Source organism: Macrobrachium nipponense, chromosome 46 (assembly GCF_015104395.2).
Source record: "Macrobrachium nipponense isolate FS-2020 chromosome 46, ASM1510439v2, whole genome shotgun sequence".
Lineage (NCBI taxonomy): Eukaryota > Metazoa > Arthropoda > Malacostraca > Decapoda > Palaemonidae > Macrobrachium > Macrobrachium nipponense.
Genome location: NC_061106.1, coordinates 26320176 through 26335417, shown reverse-complemented (window position 1 = coordinate 26335417; position 15242 = coordinate 26320176). Strand labels below are relative to the sequence as shown.

The 15242-nt window shown below is 41.5% G+C and overlaps 1 protein-coding gene across 3 annotated transcripts in view; it reads left to right on the top strand.

The window, feature by feature from the left end:
- The first annotated feature begins 437 nt into the window (after positions 1–437).
- Positions 438–15242, top strand: part of LOC135214822 (uncharacterized) — a 31444-nt gene continuing 16639 nt past the window's right edge. The window contains exons 1-2 of one of the 3 annotated variants that reach the window (XM_064249202.1): positions 438–686; positions 5684–6463. In XM_064249202.1, the coding sequence (XP_064105272.1) occupies positions 5685–6463 (779 nt within the window). In that variant the 5' untranslated portion in view covers positions 438–686; position 5684. Of the gene's footprint in view, positions 687–5679; positions 6464–15242 lie in introns of all 3 variants that reach the window. The other 2 variants (XM_064249201.1, XM_064249203.1) reach the window with 2 other exon arrangements.

Here is a 15242-nt window from a genome sequence, read left to right as displayed (position 1 = left end):
TAACGAACCGTGGACAATTTTTCAACACCTTTCCCAAGACACGTGTTGCTTGCCAGACTGAGGAAGGTTCCTGGAATCTCGACTGAACCGCTCTGTTGATCGGTAGTAAGGATGACGTCATCACAAAAGAAAATATTATCAATGTTCATATTATTCGAATATGGATATAAATATATATATATATATATATAATATAATTTAATAATATATTATATATTATATATATATCTATATATATATATATATAAATATATGTATATATATAATATAATTATGATATATATATTATAATATAAATATATATATAACAATGCTACTACACCCGATCAAACAATGAAGGACAAAGCTTGAGCTTTTATATATTACTTTAGTATGCGACACCATGACGAAATTTCCAGATAACATTTTTTCATTTATTGAGCGTTGAGCTACTTGAGCATGCTCCTAAGTTTCCAGGACTATCCATATCCAAAGTGTTCTTGAGGTTGAAGGTACAGGTAAAGATGGCGGACTGATCGGTGTCGGCGTGGTAAACACCATCATCTTTGTAGCAGATCACTTGTTTACCATCATTGCATCAGATCGACGGTACGAACGTTGCATTTTATCCTGTTAATAAAATCGCTGCTGCGTTAATTAATAGCCACCGTCATTTTGTTGGGTTAGAAGCGATTTTTGTTCCTAAGGTAAGAATGTTTGTTTTGTATCCCAAATAAGCTCGATAGCTACCAATACTAGGTAGCCTATATTTTCATATTTTGTAGAGAGGATCACCCCTGGATGAGTTAGGTAGGGCAACAAACCCTGACCATGAGATACCTATGTCGGCTAAGGTCATTTGTCATGACCTCATTGTATCCTTGCCTTCAGGTAGATCCTGAATTATTTAGTATATCCTAAAACATTGACAAATGTAGGTAGTCGATAGGGCTGAGCTTTGCATGCCATTGCACACCTACCTAGGTAGCTAGGTATCAGTTTGTTCCAGGCTACCTACCGTAAGCCGACGTATTTTTGGCAAAGTTTAAATTATACTTATCTTTGTACATTTTGTATCATTATTTGGGTAGATCTAAAGTACTACATACTAGGTATACTCCATGTCCGGTATTTCCTGTACATTTTTTATGATTAGGGTAAAATACCAGATGGCTGGCCTGGACTGTAGCGCGACCACCTTCCCGATAAAGTACTTTAACATGTCCTGTAACCAAGAATAGACATTAGGGGAAACATCTGAGTCGACTAGCTGATCCAGACTTGCCCGTTTGTTGATCCACCCTCCGAAAAAGTACCTTGACACGTCCTGACACCGGAGATGGGCACCAGTCATGAGTCATCGGTGGTGGGAGCAACACCTCGAGACCTCCACTCTCCTTTCAAAGTAAGCAAAAGTACTTTTTTGGAGGGTGGATCAACAAGTGGGCAAGAAAGACTGGATCAGCTTGTCCGCTCGGTTGTTTCCCCTCGTCAAGAGGCAGCATTTGTCAAAGCAACACCTCGAGACCTCTACCTTCCTCTTGAAGTAAGTTTACCTATTCTCTCAAGTCACAAATTACCTAAGGCCATAATTTCCGATTTTCTAGAAAGTGGTTGCGCTATGGTAGAGACTGGCCGTTTGGGGATCAATGTATGCCTATATCTAGGGTAAAAAACCGCATGGTACAGGGGTGGACCATGTACAATCAATGTGTACAACCCCCAAAAAAGTACATTATAATGTGTCCTGACATCGGAGATGGGCATCAGACGCGACTTGTTGTTGGTGAGAAACGGAGCTAAAGACCTCTACTCCGGTGTCAGGACGCGTTATAATGTACTTTTCTTGGGTTGTACATATTGATCGTACATGGTCCACCCCTGTACCATGCGGTTTTTTATCCTATACACCCATTCCTGTATTGTGTGGTCAATAGGTTATATTAAAAAAACTATATCTTCGTGCAGCCATCTACTTTTCTTTTACCATACTGTGTTTAGTAGTGGCACCTCCGAGTAGGTGACACGTTGATAACAAACCAAAGTAGCACCGTTACAACTTATCTCTTCTTCATGGAGGTCTTGCACTTTTATATATTGATCCTAATTATGAAATTAGTGAAGGAGGCTGACTCATCACTATTATGGTTATCACCCAGAGTTTATACATATCATATTTGGAGTTCTGGTTTGTGGCTGAGCTACTTTTTAAAACAAACATAAACAACAGTCTATGTTGGGCATTTTTTGATACCTACTAGTGATAATGAGGCTTCCCAGCATTCATTGCTAGTGAAGAAGGTAGCTCTGCTGAGTGTATCTAATATAGTGAGGTTATTTTTGAGCCTATAATTGAGCACATTACAAATGGTACATAAAGTTTTTGTGATAGTTCACGTTATGATTTTGATGAAATGGAACTCATTTCTGTCAGAAATAGGTAGCTAACCAATTAAAACTTGATCCCTAAGTCTAAGAATAATACCTAAAGGCCATTTATGGAATTAAACAAGACAGGAACAATACTGTACAAAAATTTAGATTGCAGGAGAAATAATAAACATTTGCTGAAATTTAAGGGTGAATTTTCGTCTTGTTTATGAAAATCATAATAATAGTTTATCCAGTATACTACAGTACATTTTATTGGCAGCAATGGTAAAGCTAACATTATTGAACATAGTTCTTGGTGGGAGACAGTCAAGATGCTGTAGTATTTTTTATTATTATTAGAATAATGATGATAACATCACCCGTAGTGATATGCAACTTAAAAAAAAAAGTAGTATCAAGAACGTACCAGAACATAACAACACAGGTATGATAACAAATGGCACCCATCAATTAGTGTAGTTAACATGGCTGAAAAAAATTAGTACTTGAATATAGAGGAATAGTAATACAGCACAAAATTTTTTTAAAATTAGAAAAACAATAGTGGACATAAATGGTAAAGAAGTACTGAAGTAAACAGCAATTCGGGTCATTCATATATGAAAAAGAACATTGTGAATAAAAAAAAAAATCAAGTGATTTATTATCCCACCCTTCCCACAATTATAGCTCCTTCTAGTACACCCCTTCCCCTTTCATGGGAGAGAGGTAGGGATCATACATGTATTCTTGCCATGTCAACTCTTAAGTCTGCTGTTGCTGCAGCGGGTAGGAGCTCAGTGCTGTTGAGTTTCATGTAGTGTGAAAATTGCCATAGGGCAATGACTATTGCAGCTTCCTCAGAGGAGAATAACGTATGGGCTAGGAACAAGGAGAGGAAGTACAAGCATTTCATTCTTCCTCTTCCTCCTTATTGTCAACATCATTCTCTCTCTCTCTCTCTCTCTCTCTCTCTCTCTCTCTCTCTCTCTCTCTCTCTCTCTCTCTCTCTCTCTCTCTCTCTCTCTCTCTCTCAAGGAAGAAGAGGAACAATTGAACAAAGAGCCGCAATTTATTTCTGCCAGCTTACAACATGATTTGGAGGAGCAGCAGCTTTTGGATTGCTAATGCTTTGCTGGTTTTCTGATTCTGATGAATTGATGAAGTATTTTGCATTAAGTAGCCTTTTGGCAACTTATTTAGGTAGGGTTTTAAGTGAAGCCTTAAGTTTTTTCATGATTTGACCTGCTGATTGTGACCTTTTGTACCAAAGGGTACAAGAGAAAGTTAACCTCAGATAGGTGTGAAATACAAACAGTATGCATGATTGCAGGGGTCAAGTTTTGCTTGGTAGAGAAGTCTTGTCCTGAATGTTAGGACTGGGATCCTAAACATTGGAAGTGTTTAAATTCTTATCTATCAAAGTTAGCAAGGGATAGAAAGAGAAAAGCGACAAACATTACAAGACTATAGCTAGCCAGGAGTCGATTGGGCTTCCATTGCTATTCCCATTGTCTCTGTGCCTGTAATTTTGTCCATTCCCAGTCCTTTGGTTGTTCCACCTGATCCTTTACCCAGCTCTCTAACTCTTAACCCCAAAGCCATTGCCAACCTCGAGGTAAAGTTTGATTGCAAGTTCGAATTTTTAGTGAATGCTCTGGCTCAGATAGATGATTCAGTGCATGCTCTTATGGAGCATGAGTGAGTGAGTGATGATAATGAAGTATTGGTGGAGTAGCTGGCTGCCCATCCCACTAGTTCTGCTAAGCAAAGGTCCCTGGCATACTCCCCTAAACCTGGGAGAATCCATACCAGAAGCCCAAGGGAGGTCGGTGGGGTCTGCCACATGTAGTCGACCCCTTAGACCGGGGTCATGTAGTGGCTCAGATAGATGATTCAGTGCATGCTCTTATGGAGCATGAGTGAGTGAGTGATGATAATGAAGTATTGGTGGAGTAGCTGGCTGCCCATCCCACTTGTTCTGCTAAGCAAAGGTCCCTGGCATACTCCCCTAAACCTGGGAGAATCCATACCAGAAGCCCAAGGGAGGTCGGTGGGGTCTGCCACATGTAGTCGACCCCTTAGACCGGGGTCATGTAGTGGCTATTTAGCAGTTTAGCTCACAGCTCCCATCAGACAGAAAAGCATCTTGCTAAAGGTACTTGGAGAGCATAACTAGGTTAAATGGTGGAGTGAATGTCTTCTATTTATTCTTCATTTTTACTCATGTGTAGCATCAGCTTGGTCTGAATTCTTTTTGGACTGCATGTAGATGTAGGTGGCTATTCTATCAAGCAGTCTTTCATTAAGTTTTGGTTATTAGAATGTGGCTCCCTCCATTCTTCTTTTTAACAAGGAGAAAGGGTGATGGAAGAGTTGTATTCTTATTCCGATATCTAGTGCAACCCTTTGGGGTAGCACATGGCCCTCTAATCTTTTTCTTATTTGAATTAGGCTGAACACCCTCACCCAAGCCCAGCGCCTTAGCATTCAATCGTCCTTGAGCTGACCAAGTGTTAGGTTACACAAGTCATTTCATCACTTTAGCGTACTTTGCAACCAAGATCATGGCATATGTGGGTGGTCTTTCAATGTTGCGCCATTTGATGAAGACTACCTCCCATTTGAAGAGCAACTCTTGTATATAAAAGGCAATGGTTTGTATTTCTGTCAAAACAAATATCAAATTTTAAAAGTAATTTGAATTTTTACTAGGTATATACAAACCTGAGCTTTTATTGCAGTTTGTACTTTACCACCCCGGCTTTGTTCCTAAGGCTGAGTGAAAAATTGCTCGGAGATGGCAGGTAAATGATGGTTATTCCCTTAAGCACCCCCTGTAACCACTGGTTAACCACCTCGTTACCAAGTTCAGAAACTGTCTTTAAATCTTACGCTGGATTTATGATTAAGGTACCAGTCTAGTTTATGACCCCTTGCTAGTTGTAAGAATTTTTAGTGTACTACGTAGACACATCATTTAAGAGATCCAAGCTATTGTAAAGTACTAGGTTTGTTGGAAAGTAAACAAAATTATTTTTCAGTACAAACCTGTTGCTTTATGGGCTGGACCCTCTCCCCTACCACTTTTCTCTTGTAGTCAGCTCAGGTGACGAGGGGAGTGACTCAGAGTGCAGTTGGGATGCTTTGGATCCCAGATGCACAGATGACCAAGTGGAATTTTTTATTGGACCAAATATGAAGGGTTGTGTAAAATAGTTTTATATCTAGTACATGGAAGGTGACAAAATTATTTAGCTATGAAGACTAAAACTTTTGAGAATTAGTTTTTATAACACTGAGTTTATTGCAATGGTATATTTTCAGAAAGGATGACTATTGATGTGTTACACAAAACAGAAATAGCTACTGTTGACTCAGAGTCTGAAGATGACAGTTCTGTTGATGAAGTACAGGTCATTAATGAAGAAAGTGGTGGAGAATCAAATGCAACTGAAAGGAGTGCTGCTGAATCAAGTGCTAGTGACGATACTGATAACGATGGAAATGTTGATGATGATGTAGACAGAGAACATACATTGGGATATTCAACTACTGCAACTGCTGAGTATGTAGATGGAGGAGATAGTGTGGTAGTGTTGGTAGAGGAAGGTGGAGATTCAACTCTCATTAAGGAAACTGGGCCTTCAAATCAGAAACTACAATATCAAGGATGTCGAAATGAAAACAAAGGAAGAAGAAATAATTGGCAGGGGAAGAATTACTGGAAAGGTGGACCTGGAAAGAAGGGGAAGGGGAAATGGGAAAATAAAAATCATACTGCAGATAAAGGAAATTGTGATAGAAATAACAGTAATTGTGAGAATGATAAAACTGGTCCACAAAGTCAGGAAGCACATAAAGCAAATCATGAAAAAAAAGTTAATAAAAAAGAAATTTCAATTTTTAATGACACCCCCTTGAAATTTAATTATGGTAATCCCAGCCAGAAGCAAAGTAACTTTCCATACCCAAATTCAGTACCTTTTAAGAGGCATACTACCGAGAACCAAAATCAAAACAGTGGTAATAAGAATGGGGAGAAGGGAGGAAAGAAAAACAACAACAACAACAACAACAACAACAACAACAACAACAACAACAACAAAGGGTATGTAATACCTAGCCTTTATCAAAATATAGTAGATAGGTATACAGCTAATGTTAAGGTGTCCATTGAAGTTTGTTGGTAAGTTTCTGTAGAAAGATTCTTGTTACATTTTGCTCTTACATTATATACCCTAAGTCAGCTAAAAATGCACATAGGGTAAGTACTGTGTGGAGCTAATATTGATAGTGTGTGTGGCTTGATTTTATGCATGACACTTACCTGGCAGGTATATATATAGCTTATCCTCTTGACGCACTGGCAGAATTTCAAAACTCGCGGCAACCGCTAGTACACTGGTAGTTCAGGTGATGGCCACCCCGTTCCCGTGGCGCTGGTACTTGGAACTATTCCCGTTTTCCTCAGATTTTCTCTGCCAGCCGAACCGGCAACATCGTTGTTGGTTCTCTGTTAGAATTTCCTGCTCGTTGACTGACTTTTTGGATATTGGTATCGTATTCACGAAGTTAGCGTGGCAATCGCATTTTGTTTGGATTTTGATTTAGTATGTCTGATTCAGGAAGTATGTTTAGAGTTTGTGTGAAAGAAGGGTGTAAGGTGAGACTGCCGAAATCATTGGTAGATCCACATACTATTTGTAAGTGTCGGGAGTTTGTATGTACGTGGGACAATAGGTGCAATGAATGTCAGTGTCTGAATGAGAAAGAGTGGAAGGCTCTTATGAAGTATGTTGAGAGATTAGAAAAAGATCGGGTTAGAAGATCTGTCTCTAGGAGTGAGAGATCGGGATCTTCGAGTAAGCCTTTGAATGAATTTTTGCATGTGTCTTCTCCAGCTCATTCACATGTAGACGTAGCACCTTCCCCTCAGATTTCTCCTGCGCCCGTTGCTGTATCTGAGGATACTACTGATCCACAAATCGTGAAAGTGTTCGCTGCCCTTGCGTCCATGGGAGATCAAATTAAACGATTAACAGACAAAGTGGAAGTGTTCGGTGACAGTGCTCCTAGACCGAGACCTCTGTCAAGCTCCCAGATCCAAGGGAGAAGGCATGTCGACAGTTGAAGGGAGGCGAGAGGGGTTTACTCGCGATCAGTCGTCCCTTCAGGCAGTCCTGTTGCTTCCCAGGCTGCAGCAGTACGCCATGGAAAAGGCGATACGGGGAAGTGCCGTTATTCTTCGGATAGTTCGGCGTCAGGAAGGAGTAGGCGTTTCGCGGAAGTATCGCGTCCTCTCAAGAGGTCATACTTTCCGTCCTCATCACAGGATGAAAGGGCTGTTGACCAAGAAGGGTGGAGTAGCCCTGAGATTTTTTCATCGGAGGATGAAGAAATTATCCCTATCAAAAGGAAGAGGATTTCTCGTCAGTTGGAAGTTACTAGCGGTGCGGTGAGAGGTGTTTCTCCGCTTAGAGGAACTCCTCTGCGTAGACCGCAGGTTCGCTCGCCTCTCCGTGTTAGCCCGGTGCGTCCTCGATCTCCTCATCATCAGGAGTCTCGTAAGGAAGCGGAGACGAAGGAAGTTCTGCGGGACATGCAGGAGAGATTAGCAGTGATTGTACAATCATGGGAGAAGCCCGAACAACCTTCGGTTAGACGTAAGGACTCGTCTCTCCCGGTTAAGTCCTCCAAGAGGACGCAGGACGTGCAACGCAAGCCAGGACGCAGTGCATCCCTTAAGAAGGACGAAGCAGTGCAGGACGCAGGACGCAAGAGGAAGAGTGATGGACGCATGTTGGACGCATACGTTCAGGAGGACGCAGGACGCAGGCGGCAGCAAGTCGAAACTTTTTCTCGACAAGGAAGAGAGGAGTTTTACAAGGAGACAGCGCCGCATTCGCTCTCTAAGCAGGCTCTGCATAAGGAGTCCGCTTTGGAGAGTCATCAGGATCTTGGTTTTCAAGATATTTCTTCGCAGGAGGAAGAATTTGTGGAGAGTGCGGAAGAGGACAAGAATGTGGAAGCTCCTTCTTCGGACTACAAGAGACTAACAGAGTGCCTTCTTTCTTTGTTTGAAGGAGATTTTCAACCTTCAGGCCCGCCATCGCCTTTGTCTCAATTTTCGAAGACGAAGACAACCAAGAAATCGTCTTTTTTGAAAATGACTGTCTATTTCGGCCAAGAAAGCCCTTCAACGCGTAAATGAGTGGTTGAAGGAGAAGAGAGAGTCGGGGAAGACTTCTTTTGCTTTTCCTCCGGCCAAGTTGGCTTCTAAGTCTGGTGTTTGGTATGCTACGGGGGAAAGTCTTGGCCTGGGAGTTCCTGCCTCCTCCCAGGGAGACTTTTCCAACATAGTGGACAGCTCCGTAGACATGCTTTACATTCAGCCAAAGTGTGTGTGACTTCGTCAGAGTTCGACCATTTACTCAAAGGTATCTATCGGACTTTTGAGGTGTTTAATTTCTTGACTGGTCGTTGGGGGCCCTGGCTCGGACTTCGGAGATGGAAGATTCGTCAGAATCCGAGTTGCCGAGAAGTATCATGTCCTGTATGGATAAAGCCTTGAGAGATGGAGCTAATGAATTGGCTTCACTTTTTACAGCAGGCGTTTTGAAGAAAAGACATCTTTTGTGCTCGTTCGCTGCTAAAGGAGTCTCGAACGCGCAAAAGTCGGAGTTGATGTTCTCTCCGCTTTCAGGACAGCTCTTCCCTCAGGATATCATTAAGGACATCTCGCTCTCCCTCACTCAGAAGGCTACTCAGGATCTTCTTACGTCTCTGTAAGGAAGTATTTACCTTCTAATGTAATGAAGAAGACCCCGAAGGATACAAAGACATCACAGCAGCCCTTTCGGGGTAGGACTTTTTCCCGACCAGCATTTAGAGGGAAAAGAGTTTCCAGCCAAAAGAGGTTTCGAAAACCTCAACCAAGCAATGAGTCAGAAGTCCTCCAGACTTGTGTGGGGCCAGACTTTTAGACTTCTGGGAAGTCTGGCAAAGCAAAGGAGCGGATCCTTGGTCTGTAAAGGTAGCGAAGGAAGGATACAAGATCCCCTTTCTCAAGAAACCACCTCTCGCTACAGCTCCGAGAGCCCTAGGGGCTCATTACATCGATTTAGAGAAGAGAGAGGCTCTTTGGCATCAAGTTGTCAGCATGTTAGAAAAGGGGGCCATAGAACCGGTTCTGGATCACGAATTCCCAGGTTTTACAACCGTCTGTTTCTAGTACCGAAGTCATCAGGAGGTTGGAGGCCAGTACTGGACGTAAGTCAGCTAAACTTGTTCGTAGAAAAGACCAAGTTTACGATGGAGACGAACGATTCAGTACTGGCAGCGGTACGACCAGGGGACTGGATGGTAACGCTGGACCTTCAGGATGCGTACTTCCATATTCCGATTCACCCAAGGTCCAGGAAATATTTGAGATTCGTGATCCAGGACAGGATTTATCAATTCAAAGCCCTTTGCTTCGGTCTGTGCACGGCTCCTCAAATTTTTACAAGAATGATGTCGAATGTGCGAAGTGGCTTCATTTGTTAGGAGTCAGAGTCTCTCTCTACCTCGACGATTGGCTCATAAGAGCACAATCAAAAACAGCAATGTCTGGAGGACACGAACATCACATTGGAGTTAACTCAGCAACTGGGTCTGATGGTAAACCTGAAAAAGTCACGGTTGATCCCCTCTCAGGAGCTAGTTTATTTGGGGATTCTGATATCCTCAGTGACTTTTCGGGCTTTTCCGTCACCCGAAAGGCAGACCATGTGCCTGCGGAAAGTGCAAGAATTCCTATTGAAAGACCAATGCTCGGCGAGAGAGTGGATGAGCCTGCTGGGGACACTCTCTTCGTTAGAGCGGTTCATTTCACTAGGGAGACTTCACATGAGGCCCTTACAGTTCTTTCTGAACGAAGTCTGGCCAAGAAGATCGCAACCAGATTCCTTCCGGTTTCCAATTCCTTCAAAGATAAAGGAGGAATTAAAGTGGTGGCTAGTTCCGGGGAGGTTGTCAGAGGGTACGTCACTCCAGCAGAGGAACCCAGACCAGATATTATTTTCCGACGCGTCAGACGCAGGCTGGGGAGCGACGCTGGGCCCTCGGGAGGAGTCAGGCCTTTGGAACGAAGAAGAAAAGGCATGGCACATAAACAGGAAGGAACTGATGGCGATCTTCTTGGCTCTGAAAGCGTTCAGACCGTGGATCAGCGGCAAAGTGGTGCAGATCAACGCGGACAATACCACAGCTCTGGCATATATACGAAAACAAGGAGGAACCCACTCGTTGTCCCTTTGCAACTTGGCGAAGGAGATTCTTCTGTGGTCGCAGAGAGAAAACGTCACCCTGCTCACCAGGTTCATTCAAGGAGAGAAGAACGTCAGAGCGGATCTGTTGAGCAGGGACGGACAAGTGCTTTCCACGGAGTGGATGTTGCATCTTCAAGTATGCCAGAGACTGTGGAAGCTCTGGGGCACACCAGTAGTGGATCTTTTCGCTACCGCAGCGACGAAGAGGTTACCGAACTATTGTTCTCCAATCCCGGACCCTCTTGCAGTCGCAGTCGATGCCTTCCTACTAGATTGGACGGGTCTGGATGCGTACGCTTTTCCCCCGTTCAAGATTTTAGGAAGGGTAATGGAAAAATTCAGAGAAAGTCGAGGAACAAGGCTGACTCTGATAGCCCCATACTGGCCGGCCCAAACGTGGTTCACAGAGGTTACTGGAATGGACAGTGGATTCTCCGAGAAGTCTACCCACGAGAGTAGATCTTCTCAAACAACCCCACTTCGACAGGTTCCACAAGAACACCCTCGCTCTGGGTCTGACTGCGTTCAGACTATCGAAAGACTTGTCAGAGCGAGGGGGTTTTCTAGAGAAGCAGCGAAGGCAGTTGCAAGAGCACGAAGGCCATCAACTATCAAAGTGTACCAGTTGAAGTGGGAGAACTTCCGTAAATGGTGTAAGAATCGGAAGATTTCTTCATCCAGTACCTCTGTGACACAAATTGCAGATTTCCTTCTATACCTGAAGAAGGAACTGGGTTTGGCTAATCAGACAATTAAAGGTTATAAGTGTATGTTGTCTGCAGTGTTTAGACACAGAGGTTTAGATCTGTCCAACGACGCAGATCTTAGAGATCTTCTCAGATCTTTTAATACAAAGAAGGATCGACTTTGCAGAACTCCATCTTGGAATTTGGATGTCGTTCTCAAGTTCTTGGAAACGGATAGGTTTGAACCTATGGGCAGTTCGTCTTTGCGAGAGCTAACGAAGAAGACTATTTTCTAGTAGCCTTAGCTACAGCTAAAAGGATTAGCGAGCTGCAAGCTATTGACAAGCAAGTAGGTTGGAAGCACAACAAAGCAGTTTGTTCTTTTCAACAGGAGTTCTTAGCAAAGAATGAGAATCCTTCGCATCCGTGGCCAAGATCATTTGAGATTGAGGACTGGCTGATCTAGTAGGTCAAGAACAAGAAAAGGGTTCTTTGCCCAGTAAGAGCCTTACGGTTTTACGTAGAAAGAACAAGAAGCATTAGGGGGACTTCATGTTCTCTGTGGTGCTCTGTTAAAGATCCTACTAGACCTATGTCTAAAAACGCGATGGCTTTCTTTGTAAGAGAAGTCATTAAAGAAGCTCATTTACTTTGTCAGGAAGAATGCTTCGGCTTGATTAAGGTTAAAGCTCATGAGGTGAGAGCAGGAGCTACGTCCTTAGCATTCAGGAAAAATTTAGCCCTCAAGGACATTATAGATTCGACATTTTGGAGGACAAACTCTGTGTTTGCCTCTCATTACCTTAGAGACGTGAAGACAACTTTTGATAATTGTCAAACGTTAGGCCCGTATGTATCCTCAGGTACAGTACTGGGCAAAGGAGTTTCCACCCCATAACCTAATAACATGCTAGGTTTTTATTTTAATTAGGTTATAGTGTTTTTTATGGTTGTCTGAGAAGGTTAATACCAGCTCAGTTTTTGGTGTAGTGTTTATTATTGTATGTGTGTGTGGTTCAGGTGACTAACTTTCCTAGCATGAATGCCCGTGGTAAATGAGGGCTAGGGTTCTCTGTCAGCAGATTGGTCATGTCCAGTTGTCAGACCCTTGTTGTTAGCTTTCTCAACAAACAGGTCACATCCTAGTTGAGAGCTACTAAGGTTTAGCAGGCTAAGAGGCAGGACCTACGAAGTCAGCTACCTTAGCAGGTAAGGAACTTAATAAATAATTTTAAAAATTTAGTTAATTTTTGAATTATGACGATGTTGCTGTCTGTGACCCACCTCCAAATGTGTCAATCAGCTATATATATACCTGCCAGGTAAGTGTCATGCATAAAAATGATATTGTTATGATACAATAAAGTTTTATGCATACTTACCTGGCAGGTATATATATAGCTTATCCTCTTGAAGCACTGGCAGAATTTCAAAACTCGCGGCAACCGCTAGTACACTGGTAGTTCAGGTGATGGCCACCCCGTTCCCGTGGCGCTGGTACTTGGAACTATTCCCGTTTTCCTCAGATTTTCTCTGAACCCTGTCTCCTGAGGGGAGGAGGGTGGGAATTTAATTATATATACCTGCCAGGTAAGTATGCATAAAACTTTATTGTATCATAACAATATCATTTTATTGCTGTTATTGAATATATCCATTTTACACAAGTAACTTAACAAGTAACTACATAGCTATAAGTTTCTAACTTTCTTGCAGCATCTTAAATTGGAAATTTGAGGTACCGATTCTTTTGGAGAGGACCAAGAGAATCAGAGGTCACTCCCCTAACCTCTGGAGCTCGGTCAAGGATCAGTCTCATCGTCTGTCCAAAAATGCCCTAACATATTTCTTGAGAGACATTATCTATGAGTTTCATTCGATAGCTAAAAGAAAATTTTCCTATTTGTAATGTCAAAGGCTATGAAGTTAGGGCAGTAGCCACGGCAGTAGCCACTTCTTTGGTTTCCAAAAGCAATTTATCTCTTTCGTCTATTGTTCAATCAACATTCTGGAGGTGATATCAGTATTTGCCAATTTTTATTTATATGATGTGGAAACAATTTATGATAACTGTAATGCATTAGAACCTTTATCAGTAGCTGGTATGGTATTGGTAAAGGAAGGATAGGAGAATTTACCTGTTCTAGTCTATCCACTTGCCTTAACATTAGTCGTTGAGTTTTTGGGAAGCTGTTGTGGAGATTACTGTGTACCCGGAGTACCCACCAGTCTTGTTTTTAATATTTGGGTAATGGTAATTGTTTTTAGTATTTGGTGTTCGGGTAACTTGAATATCTTTTTTTTTTTTTTTTTCGTGTGTGTGTGTGTGTATACACTCAGGGCAAGGGCTTTTGTCTAGTGTAATGTTTTGGCAAACATTGGAGCACTCCTTGGTTGCAAAGCACCCTACTAAAGTAGAGGCGACACCTGGCTTTACTACTGCCATGCCACTACAGGTCGAGATGAGTTCTGACCAGAGGCAGTATCTTCCTACTGTAGCTCTCTCACCATGTAAGGTTACAACAAGCATTTTTAACAATGCTAGCTACTTTGCAATTTATTTATATAACTGAATGGGTTAGAGTGGTACATGTCCATGTTTCCCACCACCTGTCAATGTGGGATTCAGCTATCTAGTTACTTGGTAAGTTGTAAAATTATTTTTACGATAAAATAACTCCTCCCCTCTCGTGGACATAGGTCACAAATGAATCGAGCTCTTCAGATCTTTTGTACCAATGCTTCCCGAAAGTGGGCAGGATCGGTCACCTACACCAAACACAACTGAATCGCCACTACTAATTCCAAATTTAAGCTGCTGCGAAACTTACAAACTTATAGCTATGTAGTTACTTGGTAAGTAGTATATAAAAAATCTTATACTATTTTAAAGATATTTTTATCAGGATGATTATTACAATTAAAATTTTGTCTAAAAGTTTTTTTTTCTTTTTTTTACATTAGAGTTTTGGAAGGTTATATTTAACCTCAAAAGAAACTTGAATAATAGTTTTATCACAAAAAGTGCATTTAGTCATGAAAATGATATGAAAATAGTACAGTAATTTGTGAATATTTCTGTGAAAAATACCACAAAAAAGGTGAATTTCCCATGAATAATGGGTATGTACAGTCTAGAAAAATCCACAAATAGGCAAGTCTGTGAATACATACTATGTTGCTGTGGTTCACTGTTGTTGAGAACAAATGTATGTTTGGGGTTATTATTTTATATACCATACAATATGCAGTTAATAGATGAGTGATTGGTTTGTTATTAGGGGTGGGTGTGAGACGTGAGTGTTTTCTTCTCAGTTTACTTCATTTTTGATGAAGTAATGCAAGTTCTTGAAAAGACGGTTATGGGTGCAAATTTTCTGTTAAGTAGAGAGAGGTTGTGGATGAACCATAGAGTGGCTGTTGTTCAGATGATGCAATGTTGGTTGGGTATAGTTAAGAGAAAATGTAGACTAGTAGAAATGAAACTTCTTAACAATGTTGGAAGTAAGTGAAGAGGTGGAACAATGAATGTTGAGGGAATGGTAAAAGTATGTGCTGTAATTGGTTGATTTGCAAAGATATTAAAAATTAAATGGGAACCTATTAATTAATTTGTTGAATTTTTTGCTAATGTAATTAACCTTTAACGCCGAAGGGGTATAATAAAAATCGTCTCCCGTATGCCGGCGGGGTCTGGGAGTGAGCGCCGAAGTGGAAAAAATGTTTTTTTCAAAAAATCACAGCACACTTAGTTTTCAAGATCAAGAGTTCATTTTTGCTCCTTTTTTTGTCATTGCATGAAGTTTAGTATGCAACCATCAGAAATTAGAAAAATATCATTATCATATATAAATAATGGGATATATGATAGCGCAAAAACAAAATTTCATAT